This window comes from Paroedura picta, chromosome 8 (genome assembly GCF_049243985.1).
Source record: "Paroedura picta isolate Pp20150507F chromosome 8, Ppicta_v3.0, whole genome shotgun sequence".
NCBI classification, from domain to species: domain Eukaryota; kingdom Metazoa; phylum Chordata; class Lepidosauria; order Squamata; family Gekkonidae; genus Paroedura; species Paroedura picta.
In genome coordinates, this window is record NC_135376.1 from 46,699,861 (window position 1) to 46,710,409 (window position 10,549).

The following is a 10,549-nucleotide window of genomic DNA, read 5'->3' on the forward strand; positions in this document are numbered from 1 at the left end:
GGCCTTCTGATGAGGGCCTCCTGGCCTGCTGACTGCTCGTTAAGGACTGCTAAGGAGCTGACTAGTTGACTGCTAAGAAGCTCTGTCCTGGCCCTGCTAACAAGCTGCCCAGACCCCACCCTCCCCACTTGATCTGGCTGCAAGCTGCTGCCCAAGGCCACGTTAAAGTGCCTGGCCAGGAGCCAGGGGCGAGGGGAGGGGACCCTTTCAAGGCCCGTTCTTAGGAATGGGCTTTGAAGCTAGTTAACACATACATTTCATTTGCAATTGTTTCATAGAGTATGTGCTCTGTAATGTGGAAATTCTTTAGTATGGGTATTGTTTTTTGACATCAATTTTCGATTTCCAGTCCTAATCCATTCTGCCAAATTTCAAATATGTAGTGAACTATTGGCTCTAACTATAGCACATTATGGACAACACTACTGTATAAGCACCGTCATTGGAATTATTTTGCCTTTGAACATCATTTTAATTGCATTTTGTGAATTAAGTTTTGCTTTGAGAACAAAGTCTTAGATGATTAATGAGTCCATCAAAATATAAGGTTGCCAGTTGAGTACTTGAAACCAATGGCGACACTGCGGGAACACAACAAAATGAATAATCACATGAATTCTGCAGTGTTACCTGAAAGTAATATCACTGTGTTTGGGCAACACTCTATGATTCACCTGAAATCATAGAGTACTGGTTGAATCCTAGAGCATTGCCCTGACATTGTGACATCGCTTGCACATTTGCAGTGGAAATGACATCATGGCATTGGTGCAACACTAACCCCCTTCAAGCAGCAGCAGGGAGTCTCCCTATTATAACTACATGTGACTTGCAGACTCTCAGGCACAATCTTTCTCAGCCCTGCTACCATTGTTATTTTTATACAGTATTGAGATTACCATATACTATCATTAGTGATTTATTATAGCTATACTATGCATGCCTCTTTGTGGTCTGAAATGAACATGGGTGAATAGGGGAAGAATATGAGGGTTAAACTTCGGGTGATGGGGAATATATATCTCCAAGCATTATTTTAAAACCACAATTACAGGAGATCAAATTTAGAGTCTAGTTGCATCTTTAAGACCTACGAAGTTTTATTCAAGGCCTTAATGGTGCCACTAGATTCTAAATTTGTTCAGCTGCTTCAGACCAACATGGTTTCCCACTTGAATCTATCTACACAATTAGAGAAGCTGATTAAGATCCAGAACTTACATGAGTGTGGATTTAGCCTATACACATGTGCATTGTTTCAGGAGTCAAAAACAGGTCACCACACTCTTGTTAGCTCTTTAAATACAAAAATTTTGCCAATCTTTTTGTTTTCTCTAAAAGGATAGGACAGAGTGGGGATCCTGTTTTAAACTGGCAGAACTACCCAGGTGGAAGGATTAAACCTGCCCCTCTCCTATCTCTGCCTGACCCAGTCTGAATTGGATCAGAGTTTAATTGTGCCTTAAAAGATGTTAGGAAGATCTTATCACATGGATCTTCCAGTGTCTTGTCAATGTGAGCCAGTTACATATATTTAACAAGCAGTGGTGAAGGATTACCAGTTGGCAGTCAGAAATGCCAGGGACTAAATCTGTGACCTACTTTATACAGCACAGAGGTATGACCCTCTCAAGGTGACTTGGCCAAAGGAAACAAAGGATTTCTAGTTTAAAATACTCTTTTCCCTGATGCTTGCTAACATTAGAATTTCATGAATCAAACCATATTCGGCAGTTTATGGGGTGAGAGCAGTTCCCCCCCCCCCCGTGTTTTGTTTCTTTGCAGTTGAGGTAGTAGAGGCAGAATTCATGGAAATGGTGTTATCTAACACAGATCAATGCTAGTCTTCAAAGGAAAACAAACTCTGCTGTGAGCTTGGTTGGGAGTTGCCAGCCCTGCTGATGTTTTAGCTAGAGGCTATCCTTTCCCCCTTATCCCCCATTATTGAACTGATGATAATCAGTTTACACACAAACTACAAAAGCTGAACTGCACTCTTGCCAGGATAAAAAGGCCTAGGACTGCCATGATGAGCCAGTATTTGATGTTGAGTAACCACCCATTAGCAACAGCTGCATTTTCTCTGAACATGGTTCTCAATGATCTTGGCATTTGGAGTGTGACATGGAAGCATCACTCATTTTATTACCTTTTGGTCCCAAACTGTAAATTCAAAATTAAGAAATTGTATATTGCTAAACCAGCTAGGGCAACAAGTTAAGTTGAAAAGTTGCAGATGTCAGGAAGTTTATTTCAGGAGAACAAACTCCAGAATATAACTTGGATGCTGGTAAATCTCATAAACCAGGAAAGGAAGGATGAGAAAAGCTGCTAGCAAATGTAATCTGATGGTCATCAGGGCAAGAGAGTCATACAGGGAAGAGTTTCACCTAGTGTGGCTTTTGTCATCACAGTGCAATGATGATGTGAGGACCAGTACATGGCACACTAGAATTTTCTCTCCGTGCTACTGCTAGAGGGTTAGGAACCCTCTTCAGATTTGGCCTGGCACCCCTGCCTGATGAGCTCTGAGTACCAGGACAATGTGTACATTTCCTCACTGAGAGAGGCTGTTGGCACTGCCTGCCCAGTGCTGCTGCATTTCTTTTGTGCTTGAAGCTAGTCTTGGCTCTATAGTGTTTGATCTTCTTAAAAGTAAGCGCAAGTGTGATAGGTCAACAGAAATATGTGTGAATGATTAGTGTTTTCATTGGATGTACAATACAAATATGAATCCTAGGATAGGATTTTTTAAAAATGATGTCTTTTGATCCTTGGTTAAACCACCAGCTTTTACTCCCCAGTTCTAACTTTGGCACAAGCCATCTTATGACTAGTCACAGCTTTCATCCCTGTGGGGGCAATTTCATAGAAGGATATTCAGGAGATTTGTTGGCTCACTGCTCAGGGGCAATAATCTTTCTCTTGGCCAAGTATTGAGGAAGGTGCATCGTTTATTAATCCGTGGGATAGATGGGATAAATGCAGCGACCAAACCCACCATTGTATATTTTCTCTTTTTGTAATAATCCTGGGACTTAAATCTCAGCAGATTGGAACTTTGCTTATCATGCCTCACACTTTCCCCCATTTGAGCATGATGCCATTATCCATGTTGTGAAGCATATCTGGGCCCATTCCAGTGAAGCTCAAGAGTTTCCCTTTCTTGTGCAGGTTCTACTCTCCTGGCCGAGCGACTGGGCCCATCTGCACCAAGCTCTCCCACCTCATCTCCAAACTCACCCTCTGTCCTCTGCAGTGGAGTTTCTGATCCCATTCTGAGTACTTGTGGCTCTGGCCCACTTGGCAGCTCGATTGGCAGTAAGTAAGGACTTTTAAGCTTTGCACCCCTTTTCAGTTTAAATGCTAGAGTTTGGAAGAGACCCATCCGAAATGGTTTCCTTTCTTAAAAAAAAAAACCAAAAAACAAAACTCTTTATGAGAGATTTAATCAGCTCCCACAGAGTGTAAGGACCAGAAGTTTCTCTTAATAATTTTAAAAATGTGAAATCACAATTGTAAACAAAATTTTCATTTATATAATTCTTAAAATAACCAAATCTAATTTCACCAAGCAGCATGCAATTGGCAAGGGAGTGTCACTGAAACATGAGTGCTCTGATCTGAGCTGCAGGGTAATTGGGCAGTGGGCCTTACAAAAAGGCAAAACCAGCAGTTTGGTGAGGATATTAAGGGGTACAGTAAATTTTTATGTTTAAACCTCCCTAGGAACCAGGAGTATTTTTTTCTTTTATTTTGTTTTTGAAGGATGGGATAGGTATAAAGCTTGCCTCCTAGCCCAGATCTTTGCTATGGACAATGATGAGATGGGTATGTTCTGGAATTCCATAACAAGGTTATGACAGGCCCTCTCCACCTTTTGCTGTGCATCCCAAGCATCTGGTGCCTTGGCCCCAGAGTCCTATTTTTAAGCTCATGATTGGGTTGATAAAAAAAAAATGACAGCATTTCTTATATTTCAGGCACTGCTCCCAACTCTCCAGTCAGCATGCCAGAATCCCCTCTTTCACCTTCCATCTCAGGGTCCTGGAATGATGAGTGCACTATCTGCTATGAGAACATGGTGGACACCGTGATTTACTCCTGTGGACATATGTGTCTCTGCTACACATGTGGGCTCAAACTCAAGAAGATGGCCAATGCCTGTTGCCCTATCTGCAGACGTGCCATCAAGGACATCATCAAGACCTATCGCAGTACCTAGAGCAGCATGCCATAAAGGGTAGGGGCTGGGGGAGATCTGTTTAATGACACCGAGTGAGACATGGGTAGGTGGGAAAGGGTTGTTCTAGCAGCCAATTTCCCCCATCTTCACCATTTTACTTTGCTGCATGTGGGCAAAACCCAGCGTTTTGAGGATTCCAGATTTCTTCCTTCCCAACTACCTAACAGAGAGCTATTCCCTTAGACATGCAGCCCCCAAGAAAGAATGAATGTCATGCCTCCCCCTCCTTTCCCTGCCCCTCCCCGTTTTCCCTGCCTTCCCTTTGCTGCAAGAAGCAAACCAAGGTAGGGAGAGGTGCAAAAGAATTGGATTGCGCTTGGGCCTGGTGGCATGCCCAGTTTGGAAGCCCAATGGGATAGAAAAAGAAACAGTCATTTGAACTCTAAAACCGCTTTGGGGGCAGGAAAGACCTACCTGGAAATATTGTCCTGTGGTTTCCAGCCATCTGGTGTGGCAAGAACAGTCGCTGTTTTCCCAATAGCCATCAGGGGCTACTGAACCACACTCTCTTCTCATAGGTGTCAGTTATATGCACATTGTGCTGCCCATGGCACAGGGCTTGTGTGTGTGTGTGTGGGTATTCTTTACAACCTTCCCATTCTACTTTCCACAGGTTCTTACATCCCTTCCTTTCCAGCCTGCAACTCTCCTCTCCACTTCTACCTTGGCAGCAGCTGTACATGCCATGAGTTCCTTCATTGCTGGTTTCCTTCTGTTTCTCCCCTTCCCCTCCACCTTTCTTGAGAATTGCATCAGTGGCTGGATTCACGGCCAAAGGGTTCCTCTCACATCTGCTGTCTAAAAATCATGGAGATCATCATAAGCCATAAGGACAATGGTGCACAAAAGCTTTTCAGCAGGAAATTGGACGTCTGCCTCAACTTAGAAAGTAAATTTGCTGGTAATTTAAGAACTTCTGGCCAAAGTGAATGTGCAACACAGAGTTTGATGTATTTATTTAGAAAGGAAGAGAGAGATCAGAATTGGAAGTGGGTTTTTGTTTTGTTTTGTTATTTTGTATGCTTGCTCGGTTTAATGACGGTTTCTGAAGGCACTCTTCCCATCATGTGAAGGACCATAGACTTGGCTTCTCTTGCCTACACTGCTGTGAATATGTATGGTATGATTGCACTCTTGGTGTTTTCTCTCATCAGTATCTGTGGCAGCAGATTATGCCAGGATGGACAAGCACTAAGCCTCATCCTTTCTCTCTTTCATTAGACAAAGGACTAAGCCAGAAATTGCAGCTCCATCACACTTAACTCTGTTTGAAATGCCATAGGCCATCATGTTTGGGAGAAGTCCACAGCTCACGTCTGTGCTACAGATGGGGAGAATCTGGGGGGATGAGTTTGACTCTACGCTACAGTTAGGTAGGATACAGGTTCATGAAGAGAGAGGACTCTCAGGGGAGAGGCTTAGTGGTGGTGGGTCTTCGCCTCCCCCGCTCCCAAGTGATTGCTCTGAGAATGCAATGTGGCAACCATATCCATGGGATTTTTTACTTCAGGAGAAAAAAAGTCATAAAGATTTTGATCTTGTTCACAAAGTTAAGCAGAAATAGGGAGACTGAGAGGCATCAGGTAACTGACCCCCTCCCTCAAACTGGACTGGATTTTCCAGTCTCTGCCCTCTAAAGACATGAACAGCTGTGCTCAGCACTGGTTCTCTCTGGCAAATCCAGTTTACGAGGGTGCTAGGCTGCATGCCTGGCTTCTCATGCTCATTGCCTTGAAGAAAACAAAATCTTTCCCTTTCTCAAAAGCTCCCTGCTTCCTCCTAAAGTTTTGTTCTGGGACTACAGAAGCCGCCATCAGGACAGGCAGTGAAGATGTACATTGTTAGGAGACATACTTCCAATTGCCATTTCCCACCTATGTTACCAGTCTCTTTGCTAAAACCACATCTCATTGACGTCTATGCATGCCACATCAAAAAGACAAGCCTACCCATTGTGACTCTCAGCCCGTGGAAGTCATAAACATTTAATGCTATCAGCTGGATTCCGATTCTGGAATGTTTCTGCAGATGCCCTTCTGCATGGGTTGGATCTAGACTAAATTTTTTTCTCAAGCAAGGGATTTTTGTCCATGGAACTCAATGTTCCTACCTTCTCCCCTTCCCACAGCAGCTCACTGATTTCCTTGACATGCTGTTCCTGGGGAACAGGGGATCCTTAGAAACAACATGAGAGACAGATTGGTGGTCTGCAGCAGGAAGAAGTCATTGGAAATGACCGCAGCCTTCCTTTCGGTGGAAAATTTTGTCTAGATCCAACCCAGTGTTTGTATATGACCAATTCATTACATGCTAGAAGCCAAGGTGCACAGGTTTTTCAGGCATTTACTTATAAGTATCATTCCAATAGGCATTTATCACTATAGTGCAGATTGTGCAACCTGCTGAAACACATACTTAACTGTTTGGAGTAAATCTGAACAGGTGACTGTTAAAGAAATGCTCACATGAAGAACACTTAGAGCTGGGCTCATTATGAGCCAGAGCCTCAGTGCCTGAGAGTTCACATTGGGCTTCTCTTAGAAAATTCCTGAAACAGCATGAGTCTTGCTTTGATTGAGATATGTGCATCTGTAGTTGCTCACTGCACTCTGACATTTAAAACAACTTTGCATCTCATCCATAGCTCGTGGCCGGCATCCCATGATGTCAAGTGTATGCAATAAAGTATTTTTTAGACAGAACCAGAGCCTAAGCTTGTGTCTATCTTTAAGAAGACCAAGTGTAGACAGGACAGAATTTAATTTGTATCACTCAACTAGAAGACCCATCTTAAAATCACCTGAACCTGGATCTAACAAGGCTGCACTCATGTTCAGTTCAGCATTGTGAATGCAAAAGAAAATTCAAAATAAATTTTGGCTAAACAGCCAGAAGAAGTTCATGACAGAGTGCTTCCTCAGTGGAGCAGGCTTCCTTGGGAGGTGGTAGGTTCTCCTTTGGGAGTTTTTAAGCAGAGGCTAGATAGCCATCTGACAGAAATGCTGATTCTGTGAATTTAGGCAGATTGTCAGTGGGTAGACAGAAGAGATTGTGTAGGTGCTTGGCTCTTGTGGCCATTTCCGGCATTCTTCAGGGGAGTGGACTAGAGGTCCCATCCAACTCTATGATTCCATGAAGTCTAGGTTTGCCTGAGTATGCCTACAGTTTTATTGAGGTTCTATAAAAGTTGAGGGGAGTAAGTATATATGAGATTACACCCTTGGCCTCTTACCCCGTACATAAGTCAATGGGACATTTCTGAATAAACAAGATCAGGTTTCTACACTTCCATAACTCATTTAATGGAAGTCAGTGACAGCATAAAAGCTACTAGCTGCAAATAACAGTGGTTTTTGTAGGGCAGGAGTGGGGTGATATGCATGAATGTATTGTCAATTATTTGGAGAGGATGTAGGGATGGTACTGCTGGAATTTTTGTACAAAACATGTTCACCCTGATCCACTGAGCTATTTAGAGTCTTGATTAAACATGGAACAGCTTCTTTTCCTAATAAATGAATAGGTTAGCTTGCAGGCACAGAAGCTTTGAATGGCCTCTTATAAGCATGTTGGGATTCAGATCCGTTTGGATAGCATGGGGTACAGTCATTGGCCATGCCAAGTAGGATGTCCCAGAAGATGGCCAGAACATCAGTGAAGGAGGAAACTATGGCAATTCAAATAATCTCATGCCTTTTTTGATTGTGACATATCCAAAGGTGGGAACTAGGAAGAAGCAATGCAGTATTTTAGAGTTAGAAGTGATAAATTAGATAGTCTAAAGCTTCCAGTACCAAGAACTTCTCCTGGGCTCACCAAATTGCCATTTGGTATTTAGATGTTTCTATAATGTATTTTAATATGAGAAAGTGTTTGAGGGAGTTTCATCCCAGGTTTCTTCTTGGACAATCTTCCATGGAAACTGGCAAACTGAGCCTGTATGAGAATTATGTTTTTCATAGTTAAAATGCTGTGTATAGTTGATGCTGCTATTGTGCATGGGGGAAAATATTTCTGCCAGAGGAGATATTTGCTAGGAAATACATTTATTAAAATCCATTTGGGCATAACTGCTAGAGGAGACACACACACAATGGTGGCAATATAACAGAATTATTTCCGAAATTCCCACCAGGCTAAAATGTTGTTTTCTCTTGAATGCCTAATTTGCTGGCCCTGACCCAAATATTCACATCAACCCATGGCATGCATGCACCTCTCCACTGAGCTGCTGACAGACCCAGTCTCCTGTCTGGTGGGGGTGAGTGGGCCTGAAGTGGCTTGTTCCCTCTTTTAACTAAAAGGGATGGCACCAAAGAGTTACATCAACCAGAACCAGTTAAGGGGAACTACTCTGCTGGATCAGAGCTCTTATCTGTGAGGACACATGTAAATAATTCAGTTATTCCCAGGATCTAGCAAATGGTAGCTGTAGGACTGTCACCATTAAAGAGTGGCTGCCTTCGCCCTATCCTATGGTTGGTAGTTGCATTGACCAGCTCTTACCACTGGAATGTTTCAAGTAAAAAACAAAACATTTTCCCCTTTCTCCTCCAGCAGCAAAAAACCCAAAAACACCAAATAAAAAGGTTGAGCCTGACAGATGTATATTTGTTAATTAGCCAAATCCTAGATGTAAATTATTTGTATCACTTAGGGTGCACAAAAGATGGCTTCTGCAACTTGTGAAGGAAAGGAAGATTTTGCTTTGGCTGGAAAACACGCAAACCTCTGAACTTTTATACTGAAAAAAATAGACTGGCTGTAAAAACCAAACATGGGTCAGATGAAGTACTAGTGCCATATTGCCAAACTTCAGAGTGGTGCTGCATGCATGAGCTTGGTAGGAGATTTGTGCTGGCTCCCAGAATCCCTTCTCTTCCTCTCAGTAACAACATGCTTTGTTCTCTTACAAGCCACTGCTTGTCTCCCATTTTGAAATCCCTGTTTGCTGGGCAAACTCACACTGTAATTGATTTATTGGGATCTTGCTCCAAAAGCAAAGAGAAAATCAGATTAGGGCAAGGGAGCCACAAATTCTAATCCCTACTCAGCCATCATGCTCAGTGGGCAGTCAGGGACCAGTTCCTCCCTTTGAGCCTACTTAACTACCTCACAGAGTTATTGTGAGGACAAAATGGGGAGGATTAACCATATACTGTCTTGAACTTCTTAAGAGGATGAGTTGTAGAAAATGTAATTAGCTTGTGGTGTATGAAAGGATGGAGGGAAACAAGGAATCATGAGGGTAAGATGGAAAATTTCAAGGTTTGTTCCTACAGCCCCCTCCAAGCCATAGTTTGGCATTACAGATGACCTAAGCATATGTTTAGGGGCCCTGGAATTGGGAAATTGTTAATAGGAGACTATGTAGAAGACATGAGATGATTAATGGTGAAATGTGGCTTTCTTAGTGCATATGAGCTTGGCAGACAGAAATGCAAGATAGATACCAAAGCCCAGATCCATAAGTCCTCATAGACCAGGTGAATTGGAAAACTGATGCTCAGATTGCTGCTGACACTGACTGGGTCAAGGAAGCAGGCTGGAGTTGTCTGTGTCCACCACAAGTCCCTTCATCTAAAGAGTTTTTCAGTGCTCAGCCAGTACTACTTCCCCCTTCCTTTTCCTCCAATAGCACCTTATGCTCACCCATATGTGGGCAACACTTGCAGAAGATGGATTTACCTTCTACTGAGTCTTGGGCTGTCCATACACACATTGAGGACCAAACTTTAGGAGGCTAGCATAAACTGCAAAAGAAAGCCCTTCAAATGGAAGAGGACCATTAGCACAGGAGACTTTGGGTTTCATTATTCTCTGTGTTCACATGTATGATCCAGAGTAATTTATGTGGTTCAATGTCATTCAAATGAAAAAAATTATCTTTTAATTGCTTTATTTAAACAGGAAAAAAGTTTTGTGTTTTGTTTATTAAAAAAGACTATTCCACCCAGTGTGACAATTGGATAACTGTGATTGTGAATAAAGTTGATTTAGATATCCCATGGAGGTACAGGTGTGAGCTGTGTGAGGAGGGGTGCTTCTCAGATTCTTGGTGTCTGAATTTCTGCCTGCCTTCTAGAATCCAAATTTTGAGAACAGCAGTATGGGTTCTCAATGTACCGCAGCTTTCATTTGTTTTGATTTCTTTCTACCCCTCCAACAAACACAATATCTGATTATGTATTCATTTAAGTTATTAATATGGTAGTATTTAAGGTGCCACTACACTCCTAACAAAATCTACAAGGTAAGTTTTCAGTGTAACAGCTGTCCCCCACCACCTTTCTGTTTGCAGCA

At 42.6% G+C, this 10,549-nt stretch overlaps 1 protein-coding gene across 4 annotated transcripts in view; it reads left to right on the forward strand.

Annotated features, from left to right (window-relative positions):
* NEURL1 (neuralized E3 ubiquitin protein ligase 1) overlaps positions 1-10,252 on the forward strand; it is a 160,358-nt gene extending 150,106 nt beyond the window's left edge. For 3 of the 4 annotated variants that reach the window (XM_077349611.1, XM_077349615.1, XM_077349614.1), the window contains exons 5-6: positions 3,175-3,321; positions 3,984-10,252. In XM_077349611.1, coding sequence (XP_077205726.1) covers positions 3,175-3,321; positions 3,984-4,225 — 389 coding nt within the window. In that variant the 3' untranslated portion in view covers positions 4,226-10,252. The remainder of the gene's footprint in view (positions 1-3,174; positions 3,322-3,983) is intronic. The other variant, XM_077349613.1, reaches the window with a different exon arrangement.
* The last annotated feature ends 297 nt before the right edge of the window (positions 10,253-10,549 follow it).